This window comes from Mustelus asterias, chromosome 19, assembly GCF_964213995.1.
Source record: "Mustelus asterias chromosome 19, sMusAst1.hap1.1, whole genome shotgun sequence".
Taxonomy (NCBI): domain Eukaryota; kingdom Metazoa; phylum Chordata; class Chondrichthyes; order Carcharhiniformes; family Triakidae; genus Mustelus; species Mustelus asterias.
Genome location: NC_135819.1, coordinates 79,009,778 through 79,022,772, shown reverse-complemented (window position 1 = coordinate 79,022,772; position 12,995 = coordinate 79,009,778). Strand labels below are relative to the sequence as shown.

The following is a 12,995-nucleotide window of genomic DNA, read 5'->3' as shown; positions in this document are numbered from 1 at the left end:
AAAGTGAATGATCAAGATTTTATGGGAAGAACAGGAGGAAATTATTATATCTAAAATTCTGTTCTTCCTTTGTCCAGAGTTCTGCTCAGTTGTAGTCAAACGAGGTACTAGGTTCCAACAGTAAAGGGAGAACTTACAAATCAAAACAGTACATATATTATACAAAGCATTGGACAATGCCCAGGATGCAAAGCTGTGGGCAGTCCTGGTCCAGGAATGACAGGGAGGACATGTGCTCTCTTAAGAGCGACAATTAGAGGAGTAAACTTGATCAATCATGGAAGAAAGACATAAGACCATAAGACATAGGAGCAGAATTAGGCCACTCAGCCCATCGAGTCTGCTCCGCCATTCAATCAGGCTGATTTTTTTCTCATCCCCATTCTCCTGCCTTTTCCCCATAACCTCTGATCCCCTTATTAATCAAGAACCTATCTATCTCTGTCTTAAAGACATTCAATGACCTGGTCTCCACAGCCTTCTGCGACAAAGAGTTCCACAGATTCACCACTCTCTGGCTGAAGAAATTCCTCCTCATCTCTGTTCTAAAGGATCGTCCCTTTCGCCTGAGGTTGTGCCCTCTGGTTCTAGTTTTTCCTACTAGTGGAAACATCCTCTCCATGTCCACTCTATCCAGGCTTTGCAGTATCCTGTAAGTTTCAATAAGATCCCCCCTCATCCTTCTAACCTCCAATGAGTACAGACCCAGAGTCCTCAACCGTTCCTCATCCGACAAGCTCTTCATTCCAGGGATCATTCTTGTAAACCTCCTCTGGACCCTTTCCAAGGCCAGCACATCCCTCCTTAGATATGAGGCCCAAAACTGCTCACAATACTCCAAATGGGGTCTGACCAGAGCCTTATACAGCCTCCGAAGTACATCCCTGCTCTTGTATTCTAGCCCCCTCGACATGAATGCTAACATTGCATTTGCCTTCCTAACTGCTGACTGAACCTGCACGTTAACCTTAAGGTTACATAAATTCCTCTTATTAAGGTGGAGACTTTGATCAAATTGCCATGGCCATGTTAAAAGAGAATTGTTTACTATGGCAACAAGTTCAAAAGTTACAAATTAGGAAATCTAAAACACAAGAACTGAAAATCTGTTGCAACATTTTCATCCTAAAAGGGAAAAGTTAATTATTACAGAATTACCACAATGGCATGATTCTCATTGGTAAGGTGCAGAATGTTATAGCTATTTTCTTAAACAGCAAGTATGTACAGGGATACTGGGGAGAAGGATCAGACAATTTTCCAACAGTACATCCCACAATCTAATATCAGACCAGAACCAAGAATCAGCTCAAATCCAATATAAGAGGTTCCGGTAATACAGTATAAACAGACTATGACAATGGAATTTTACAGCCAGCAAAAGAAAATTCACTCATAAAAATTAGTAATGAAAACTATATTGTGTTTGACAAGGTGCCTTAGCTAGTCATTCCAGCAAAGAGTTGGCATAAATGAGTCCTTTTCCGATTGCCAGCTAGTGATTAGTGGGGTACCGCAGGGATCTGTGCTAGGCCCCCAACTGTTCACATTATATATTAATGATTTGGAAGCAGGAACTGAATGTATGATCTCCAAATTTGCAGATGTTACAAAGTTGGGTGGGAGGATGAGCTGTGAGGAGAATGCAGAGATGCTTCAGCGTGATTTGGACAAGCTGAGTGTGTGGGCATCTGCATGGCAGATGCAATATAATGTGGATAAATGGGAGGTTATCCACTTTCGTAGCAATAACAGGAAGACCGATTATTACTTGAATTAATTGAAAGAAGTGGATACTCAGCGAGACCTTGGTGTCCTTGTGCATCAGTCACTGAAAGTAAGCACACAAGTACAGCAGGCAGTAAAGAAGGCAAATGGTATGTTGGCCTTCATAACGAGAGGATTTGAGTATAGGAATAGTGATATTTTACTGCAATTGTATAGGGCATTGGTGAGGCCACACCTTAAATATTGTGTGCAGTTTTAGTGTCCTTATCTGAGGAAGGATGTTCTTGCTATAGAGGGAGTACAGCGAAGGTTTACCTGGCTGATTCTTAGGATAGTAGGTCTGTCTTATGAGGCAAGACTAAATCGGTTAGGGTTGTATTCATTGGAGTTTGGGAGAGTAAGAGAGGATCTCATTGAAACTTTTAAGATTCTAACAAGATTAGGCAGGATAGATTCAGAAAGAATGTTCCCGATGGTAGGGGAGTCCAGAACCGAGGATAAAGGGTAAACCTTTTAAAATTGAGGCGAGGAGGAATTTCTTCATCCAAAGAGTGGTGAATCTGTAGAATTCGCTACCACAGAAAGTAGTTGAGGCCAAACCATTGTGTGATTTTAAGAAGAAATTAGATTTGGACTTGGGGCTAAAGGGATCAGGATATTGGGATAAAGGGATGAGGGAAAGGAAGGATCAGGATATTGAATTTGATGATTAGCTATGATCAAAATGAATGGTGGAGAAGACTCGAAGGGCCGAATGGGTTACCCTTGCTTCTAGTTTCCATGTTTCATCTATTAGTTTAGAATCAATGTGTGCCTTAATAGGTGAAGTGCCTGAAACATACCTGTACATGTGTCTTCATCAGGTGATTGTGTGTGGTTATTTCCTGAGGAACCTCCACAGACTTGGCTCCCACATACTTGAGCAACTCAATGGGCATTCCAGTGTCCCATGTACTGATCCTGACTGCCGGCTCCACCAAGCCACTCCAGTGGGCCTGGAGGTTTGGAGCCATCGGGCAAAACGAAGTCACGTTTGTCAAATGCTCATTTAATTTAGAATAATAAGAGGTCTTAATGTTGGAAACTTCCTGCTCAGTCAAGAGGCCACCTGCTACCAATTGCTCTGAATACAAGTCCGGAATACTTTTACGGGATCTGTGGAAACCAGAAGGAGAAATACATTTCCCATAACATGGTGTACTCTGAACAAAATTAGTACAAACTCGTGTTAGCTGATGGTAGAATGGAGATTAGAGCGAAAACAAACCCCACAATTGCACTCCCCCTGATATTAGCTGTTCTGTGTTTGCTTCCCAGAAAGGAATGGATTGGGAAAGACTGCTTGCCTGTTGTTATCTGTTTCCTATTGGAATGTTTGTTTCCCTGGCCTCCAGATTCTCTGCGTTTAATTAAGTGCAGTACATCTCTATGGAGAAATGGTGTGTGTACTTTGGGGCAGAAAGGATTCTGCTTGTGTTTACTTCTCCATAATTTCACTTGGAGGCTTGCCAGTGGGTTTTCTTGATGTATCAGATAAGTGTCATTGTTTATCATAGAAGCCCTACAGTGCAGAATGAGGCCATTCGGCCCATCAAGTCTGCATCGAACACTATCCCACCCAGTCCCTATTCCTGTAGCCCCACTTATTTACCCTGCTAATCCCCTCACACTAAGGTCAATTTAGCATGGCCAATTAACCTAACCCACGCGTCTTTGGACTGTAGGAGGAAACCGGAGCACCCGGAGGAAACCCACGCAGACACAGGGAGAATGTGCAAACTCCACACAGACAGTGACCCCAGGCTGGGAATCGACCCTGGGTCCCTGGCGCTGTGAAGCAGCAGTGCTAACCACTTGTGCCACCGTGCCGCCCATAAATGACACGGCTCTCTCTGTATTGGAGACCAAAGTCCCATTGGGTGACTGCTTTGCTGAACACAAGTCCAGTCCACAAGCGGGACCCTGAGCTTCCAGTCGCTTGTCGTATTAATTCTCCATCCCACACCAACACTGACCCTCATTGTCAGCTCCCACATTGTTTCAGTGAATTCAAGGGAATTTTGAGAAATAAAAGCTCAGCGATTGATTAGGCAATTTACATCTTTCTAGGTCCAACATGGAGTTCAACAATTCCAGATCATAACAACTATCCCCATGTTCATGGATAGCAAGTGCTCATTATGGTTCCACTTGTCGTTTACTCCACCTCTAGATCCATCTTTGTTTTTCACCTACCCTATTATCACCTCCTTTTGTGCATTACTCCATCATCTCACCATTTAATCTCTTCTGCCTTCCAGCCCATTACAGACCTTCCCTTTTCGTCTTTACTCATCCACCCCTCTTCTTTCTCTCACTGGCTCTGTATTTGCTTATAATCTCTTACTGTTTCCAGTTCTGATAAGTCATCAATCTGAAGCATGAACTGTTTCTCTCTCTCTCCACAAGATGCTGCCTGACCTGCTGAGTGTTTTTATTTCAGGTTTCCAGCATCCGCAATATTTTGCTTTCATTACAAGCTAAATCAATGCATTTTAGTGAAATTGAAAGTTTAGTAAATTGTCCCAAATGAGAACTATTTACTGCAGGTATTTGCCAATTATGTTGCCTGAGGGTTTTGCTGTCCCTCTGTTGGTTAGTTTCTGGAACAAAGTCATACATGCGCACATAATACATTACTTGGTGCTCAGAATGCATTCATTTACAAAAGGTCATAATGCATAACTGTTACATCTGGACCCCACCCCAGAGTTCTTGATATCAGCCACATTGATAGAAGGATAGGAAAGAACAGAGGATCATCTCTGGAACCCAGGTCATTGCTGTGCACACCTTGGAGCATCTTTACATTTGATTTGCTCTTACATGTGATTCCCATTCTATCATTACTACATGTCAAACAAACACACATGGGGAGGCAATGGCCTAGTGGTATAATTGCTAGATTGTTAATCCAGAAACTCAACTAATGCTCCGGGGACCTGGGTTCGAATCCCGCCACGGCAGATGGTGGAATTTGAATTTAATGAAAAATATCTGGAATTAAGAATCTGCTGATGACCATGAAACCCATTGTTGATTGTTGGAAAAACCCATCTGATTCACTAATGTCCTTTAGGGAAGGAAATCTACTGTGCTTACCTAGTCTGGCCTACATGTAACTCCAGAGCCACAGCAATGTGGTTGACTCTCAAATGCCCTCTAAGAGCAATTAGGATTGAGCAATAAATAAATACGGCCAGCCAGTGATGCCCATGTCCCATAAATGAATTTTTAAAAAATGAATCAGAAAGTAAATTGTCGAATTATATGTGTGGAAAATCACAGGCCTACCACTCTGCAATGTGTGCACAACATCTTCGAGGCAGTATATCACACTGAAAATTATTAATTTTAAAAATTTGTCTCTATACTTCTGAAAATTCTTTCTGTTCAGGAACATTTTAGTAACGTGGGTGGCACAGTAGCACAGTGGTTAGCACTGCTGCTTCACAGCTCCAGGGACCTGGGTTCGATTCCTGGCTCGGGTCACTGTCTGTGTGGAGTTTGCACATTCTCCTCCTGTCGGCGTGGGTTTCCTCCGGGTGCTCCGGTTTCCTACCACAGTCCAAAGATGTGCGGGTTAGGTTGATTGGCCATGCTAAAAAATTGCCCTTAGTGTCCTGAGATGTGTAGGTTAGAGGGATTAGTGGACAAATATGTAGGGATATGGGGGTAGGGCCTGGGTGGGATTGTGGTCGGTGCAGACTCGATGGGCCGAATGGCCTCTTTCTGTACTGTAGGGTTTCTATGATTTCTATGATTTCCCATTTGTTAAGAAGGTCCTATTCCAGTACTTAGAAAGTCTGGTTGCACAGTGGGTAGCGTCCCTATCTTTGGGTCACAAATTCTGGGCTCAAGTCCCAATTCAGGACTTGGTGGCCAATGGAAAGTGCATGCATAACATGATGACAGGTGGTAAATGGCAAGCGAGTTTCCTGGTAAGCCATACTGCGGAAGCCAACAGCAAACCACTGCAGTACTATGCCAAGCATAATCAGGGACTAATCCAATGGGAGTCCACAGTACTAAAGTTCTCTTAGGGCATGGTACCCAAATGTTCTAGTACCTTCTTCATCATAGGTATACATTTCTTAAAATTGTACATCTAAAATCAATTGCTGGAAAATATCCATCAAGATGGAGCAGAAATAAAGCTAGAAGGCTTGCGAGCTAATGCTATGTACTTCCATTATTTGGTCTTCTCCAGAAATATTCAACATGACCTTACAGGGCTTGAGGCTCTACAGGAAGTGACAGAAGTGCTTAAAATCTCTTAACCTATTTCGTAACCCATGTTGAATGGGATACATTTTAGTAGGTTTATTATTCAAGTTTTGTGAAAGGGAATTAACGAATTTATTAAATTTCTATGAGGAAATACAAAGCGATGTGGATAAAGGGGACCCTGTCGATGTGAATGTACTTAGATTTCCAAAAGGCATTTGATAAGGTGCCACATCAAAGGTTACCACACAAAATAAGTGCTCAGGGTGTAATGGGGTAACACATATTAGCTTGGATAAATTATTGGATCTCTGACAGTAAGTAGTGAATGGGTTGGAAAGCAGCCATTGGTCGAGTTGCATAGGGAAAGTGATATAGAAAGGTTAAGTGAGTGAGCAAAAAATGGCAGATAAGGGAATTCTGTGGGAAGTGTGAACTTGTCCACTTTGGCAGAAAGGATAGGAAAACAGTAAATTGTTTAAATGGAGGAAGGTTCTAGAATGCTGGGATCTGGATGCCCTTGCACATGAATCACAAAATGTTCTTCTGTGGGTACAGCAAGTGATTAGGAAGTCAACTGAAATGTTGATGTTTATTGCCAGAGGGAATGGGATATAGAAGTAGGGATGTTATATCTCAGCTGTCCAGTGATTTGGTGAAATCACATCAGGAGTACTGTGTACAGTTTTGGTCTCCTTATTTGAAAAAAGACATAATTGCATTTGAAGTATTTCAAAGAAGTTTCACTCAACTAAGTCCTGAGGTGAAGAGCTTACGTCATGGAGAAAGGTTGAAACAGGTTGGACCTGTACCCTCTGGCGTTTAGAAGAATGAGATCATCTAATGTGTGGGGATTTAATGGGTGGATACCAGGAAGATGTTTCCTCGTGCGAGACACAGTTTAAAAGTATGAGGCTTCCCTTATAAGTCAGGGATGAGGAGAATGCTTGTCTCTCATGGAATTCACTTCTCCAGAGAGTAATGGGGCCATTGAATATATTCTAGGCTGAGTTAGACAGATTTTTGATAGACAAGGAGGTCAGACAGGAAAGTGGAGGTGAAGCCACAATCAGATCAGCCATGATATTATCAAATGGCGGAGCAAGGGGTGAATGGCCTGCCCATGCTCCCAAGTCCTATGTTCCAATGCTTATTGTCTTGTACATAGGAACAGGAAGAGGCCATTTAGCTCCTCAAACTTGTTCCAACACTTCATAACATCAAGGCTGATCCATTACCTAATATCCCTTTACCCATAGCCAATCTTTGGTTTACAAAATCAATTGCAAATTTAAAATAAATTGTTGATGTATTAACATCAACTGCCATTTGCAGAAAAGAGATCTTCAACCACCCTGTTGGTATAGGGATGTTTCCTAATTTCTCTCCTGAAAGGATCTAACTCCAATTGTTTTTTTTTTAAATTACATGCCCTTCCACCCTGGACTCCCAAACCATCAGAAATGCTTTATTTCTTTCTGTTCTCCGTAATATCTTGAGAGTTTGAACCTTCGAAATTCCAAGGAATACAACTCTAGTTTGCGTAATCACTTCTTGTAATTTAACCCTTGGGAGTCCAAGTATCATTCTGGTAAATCTACACTGTATTCCCTTCAAAGGTCATTCTTCAGTTGCCCAAAACTGTTTACAATACATTAGCTGTGGTTTAATCAGGAATTCCAACAAAGTACGGTCTGAGCATTGCAATGTAACTATGATGATATCTTTAATAGCATGGCAACCCTCAGGTGACGTCAAGACACTTCAGGCTTCGTTAGGAACAAACGGTATTTACTGATAAACAGAAATCAGGGGCAGGGGTTTGCAGCCCTCGGCTGCCTTGCCTTATAAGCTTACTGCTTGGCTCCCCGATATATTTTGCCCGTGAGAAGATTCCACTAACTTTGGGGGTGATCACTCGCTCTCGGTTCCCATCGGTCCCTCAAGCCAGGTGACTCTCATCTGCTGTGCTGTCTTAAAGAAAGTGACACCATGATCACTACGGAACCATAAGACCATAAGACATAGGAGCAGAATTAGGCCACTCGGCCCATCGAATCTGCTCCGCCATTCAATCATGGCTGATACCTTTCTCATCCCCATTCTCCTGCTTTTCCCCCATTACCCCTGATCTCCTTATTAATCAATAAGCTATCTATCTCTGTCTTAAAGCCACTCAATGACCTGGCCTCCAGAGCCTTCTGCGGCAAAGAGTTCCACAGATTCACCACTCTCTGGCTGAAGAAATTCCTCCTCATCTCTGGTTTAAGGGATCATCACTTTAGCCTGAGGTTGTGCCCTCTGGTTCTAGTTTTTCCTACTAGTGGAAACATCCTCTCCACGTCCACTCTATCCAGGCCTCGCAGTATGCTGTAAGTTTCAATAAAATCCCCGCTCATCCTTCTAAACTCCAACGAGTACAGACCCAGAGTCCTCAATCGTTCCTCATATGACAAGCTCTTCATTCCAGGGATCATTCTTGTGAACCTCCTCTGGACCCTTTCCAAGGCCAGCACGTCCTTCCTTAGATATGGAGCCCAAAACTGCTCAGAATACTCCAAATGGGATCTGACCAGAGCCTTATACAGCCTCAGAAGTACACCCCTGCTCTTGTATTCTAGCCCTCTCGGTATGAATGCTAACTTTGCATTTGCCTTCCTTACTGCCGACTGAACCTGCACGTTAACTTTAAGAGAATTTGAACAATGACTCCCAAGTCCTTTTTGTTTCTGATTTCCTAAGCATTTTCCATTTAGAAAATAATCTATGCCTCCATTCCTCCTTCCAAAGTGCATAACCTCACACTTTTTCACATTGTATTCCATCTGCCACTTCTTTGCCCACTCTCCTAACCTCCATATTGCCATTACTAGCTGAAGGTCAGAGTTATTACCTAGGGTGCAGGTCAATGACTTAACAGTAGAATTTCTCCTACAGCAATTTGCACTGGTGTTACAGGCAAGTACGCTGGCACAGTGGTTAGCACTGCTGCCTCACAGTGCCAGGGACCCGGGTTCGATTCCCGGCTTGGGTCACAGTCTGTGCGGAGTCTGCACGTTCTCCCCGTGTCAGCGTGGGTTTCCTCCGGGTGCTCCGGCTTTCTCCAACAGTCCGAAAGACGTGCTGGTTAGGTGTATTGGCCGTGCTAAATTCTCCCTCAGTGTACCCCAACTGGTGCCGGAGTGAGGCGACTAGGGGATTTTCACAGTAACTTCATTGCAGTGTTAATATAAGCCTACTTGTGACACTAATAAATAAACTTTAAACTTTTAAAAGCATCACCATTACTGTGGACATGCTAACACAATAGCCTCATTGTTTACATTGGATTATTGAACGGAACCTGTGACCTTTGCGTCGATTTTAATATATTGGATTACAATTAACAGATGGAAGTGCAGCAAACAAAAAGACCAATCTTGCCACTTACAGTGAAAGATCCCACTCAAAATATTAACCATTGCCTTTCAGATATGATTTGACCTGCTGCGTTTTTCCAACATTTTCCATGTTTACTTCAGTTTTGACAGTTTTTCTTTCGATATATGGATAGACACAATGACCATTCATACTTGACTGATGGGGAAGAGCTCAGCAATTAAAACGTATCGAGAAGAACTCCTATTTTTACTGCACCTGATGATTTTGTACATGGTGGGGTTTGTGAAGGTCGGATCATCCAGTTCATTGTGGCCCCACTGCCTGTAGCAGAGCAAGTCTACGATTACGTCCTTTCGGAATCGCCGCTGGTAATCAACAGCCAGCCGCGTGGCTCGAATCACTTCTTCCGCATCATCGCCATTCACGTGAATCACTGCACAATGAACCATCTTACCTGGAATTAAGACAAAAAAAAATGCTGTTTTCAAACAAAATATTTTAAACAGAAAGGAAGCATATTCTCGCTGCACACCTGTAAGAGGAATTTTCTGATGGTGTTCCCCTGGGGTGCTCTGTAATTGTTGAACCTCACTCAACCAATACATAGACTGCGAAAGACAGCATATAGTTAAAGAACAAAAAGGAATCTATTTGCTAATGCATGCATCAGGAGAGAGACACAGTCAATGAGGGTTGACTGTCCTCTCTGACCTAATATTGCCCGGTAAAATTACTGTATTATTCTGAACATTTCAATATCCTGCCTAGTCTAGTCAATCAGACTGCAGGGCCCAATCACACTATTCAACATTATTACCTTAGCCAATAACGTTCCACCTGTCAACAGGAATAGGAGCTTATTAGCTTATTGCCCATGTAGGTTCCTTCCCTTTACCGAGGAAACCTAACCCACATCATTACCAGAAACCAAGGCCATTATTAGCATCTGTGATTTTTAATTGGGGTGAAAAGAGTCACTCTTTCGCTGGAACCTGGGCCTTTTTTTCAGCTCGAGAGACTGCTCCAGCCTCGCTACCCATGAACGAATCCACTCCCTTACATACCAGGCCTGTGATTAAACTTGCCTTTCGCATATCCAAAAACAGATAACAGAAGCTGTTTTTCTGTGCTCCATTGTATTAACAGAATTTGGCCTGTCTACCACTGTGTTTCCCATCATGCTGCATTCAGAATGAAGTTGGCCAAGGCGCACAATAGATATATATTGAAAATACAATTTAAGCTTATAATACTTGGTTAATTTGTGGTTGTACAGTTTATAATACCTTTGCAGTTTATAATGCATTTGTATATTTTGTTCCAGGCACATTGTGAATTCTCACTATATAAATATAAGGCGCTTTATAATTACCTTAACCTAGTCTACTTATTAAGGTAAAACTAAAATGAAGGGCCTGATACTAGAATTCTATACTACCCCCCATCAACACCGTTACGATAATCAGCTGAACAATCCTCTCAGTCACAAAAAGGATCCATGAAGTGGAGATGCCGGCGTTGGACTGGGGTGGGCACAGTAAGAAGTCTCATAACACCAGGGCAGCGCTCCGAAAGCTCGTGCTACCAAATAAACCTGTTGGATTTTAACTGGTGTTGTGAGACTTCTTAGAAAAAGGATCTCAAGGGAAATGTCTTTGCCACAGAAGGATGTATTCATTTTATCAATCTTGCCACAAGGAAACAGAGTTAGTGGTTTTGGAAAGTAAGAGTTGCTGCATTTATGTAGAATGGATGTTATCCCCAGTGTGTTCTGGTTAATATTTATCCTTTAAATCAATATCACAAAACAGGATATCTGGGCATTAACACATTACTGTTTGTAGGAGTTTGCTGTCTTCAAACTGACTGCTGTGATTCTTACATTGCAGCAGGGACTACACTTCAACAATAATTCATTGGCTCTCTCTCCTGGGGTTTTGGAAGTTCTGCTGATTCACTGAAAGCAAGACTTCTTGCCTTTTTGGAAAAGAAAATCTGCTGTTGGTGGCTTGACCAGAGTCTACCTGGGGTTCTGGGAAGCTGTTCTGACTTCAAACTGTTCTGGGTGTGTCAAGAGGACTATTAGAACTTACAAAATTGAGAGTTTTCAATTCCCCAACCAAAGGACTCAATTCAGTATCATGTGAGCATTAAACCTTGCTGTGTTGAACTTATTTAAAGGGTTTTGTCTGTGGGAAGTTTTTGTTTGATTGGAACACCTTAGATATATTTAAGGGTTATCGTGATTGTTTTGGGTTTTTTTGTAATTGAAAACAGTTACTGCTAATTTTCTTTGCATACATGTTAACTATATTCTAAATAAACTTTGTTTGATAAAAGCTCCCTAGTGGGTCATTTGAATCATACCTGACGTGAAACGTATCATGCTTGTCCTAGTCAAATTCAAGATGCAAAACTTATGATTCAGGTGGATCATAAAACACTTTGGAGTTTCTGACCTGAACCATAATATCCCAAAATGTTGCCAAGGACCAAGTCAGAGAATTCGCTATACAAGGTTCACGTTTGTGAACCATATTCATATGGATCAAGAAGAGACTATTGCTTAAATTTTCCTCATCAGTTTATATCTGGGTTAAAGGTTAAAATCTTGCTTCTTTCAAGATGTTTCAATTGCCACTGTGGATATGAATGCGCTTACCAACATCGCTGTTGTATGGTGAGGATTTGCTTCTCTCAGAGGGAGTGGTGTAGCCCAATTGATTGTTGACTATCAGGTGGATGCTTCCGCCAACTCTGTAGTGGGGGAGATCCGAGAGAGTGAAGGTTTCAGCAACGACTCCTTGCCCTGGAAAAGAAGCGTCACCGTGCACCTTTGATAAAATGGGTTGGGGAAGGACAAAGAGAGAGAGAGCCCATCACTTTCAAAACAGCGACACAAGCAACAGATGTGATTTATTTAGGTTTAAAGCATTAAAGTTTCAGCATGTAGGTTTCTGGACGATCTCTGAACTGGTAAGCATGAAATGTTTGTACAAAATGTACAAGTTCAAATTTTAAGTGGGGACAATGGATTGTTTCATCTTTTGTTTAGGACATTAAACCGTTCACACCTGTTCAAGTCGGCTTTAAAGAGTTTGAGCAATAATTTAAATAAAAAAGTCCTCAGTGTCCTGACCAACATGTCCCTGCAAACAAAACAGCACTGATAAAATATTGCACATGTTCCTTATTATCTGTGGAGCTTTGCTACTTTAGTCATAATTACTTTTGCCTAGAACATTTAAAACAGTAATTCATGGTCTGAACTTTGACAAAAGTTTGACAAAGGGTCATCCGGACTCGAAAGTTCAGCTTTTTTCTCTCGTTACATATGCTGCCAGACCTGCTGAGATTATCCAGCATTTTCTCTTTTATTTGTTATTATATGTCGGCTTACGTTAACACTGCAATGAAGTTACTGTGAAAATCCCCTCGTCCTCGCACTCCGGCGCCTGTTCAGGTACACTGAGGGAGAATTTAGCATGGCCAATCCACCTAACCAGCACGTCTTTCGGACTGTGGGAGAAACCGGAGCACCCGGAGGAAACCCACGCAGACAGTGGCCCAAGCCGGGATTGAACCTGGGTCTCTGGCACTCTTGAGGTAGCAGTGCTAAC

The 12,995-nt window shown here is 42.2% G+C and overlaps 1 protein-coding gene across 1 annotated transcript in view; it reads right to left on the bottom strand.

Moving 5' to 3' along the window:
• Positions 1-12,995, bottom strand: part of dhtkd1 (dehydrogenase E1 and transketolase domain containing 1) — a 65,075-nt gene that overhangs the window by 24,957 nt on the left and 27,123 nt on the right. The window contains exons 6-8 of the mRNA XM_078235948.1: positions 12,038-12,209; positions 9,631-9,829; positions 2,571-2,883 (exon numbers count right to left, since the gene is read on the bottom strand). Coding sequence (XP_078092074.1) covers positions 2,571-2,883; positions 9,631-9,829; positions 12,038-12,209 — 684 coding nt within the window. The remainder of the gene's footprint in view (positions 1-2,570; positions 2,884-9,630; positions 9,830-12,037; positions 12,210-12,995) is intronic.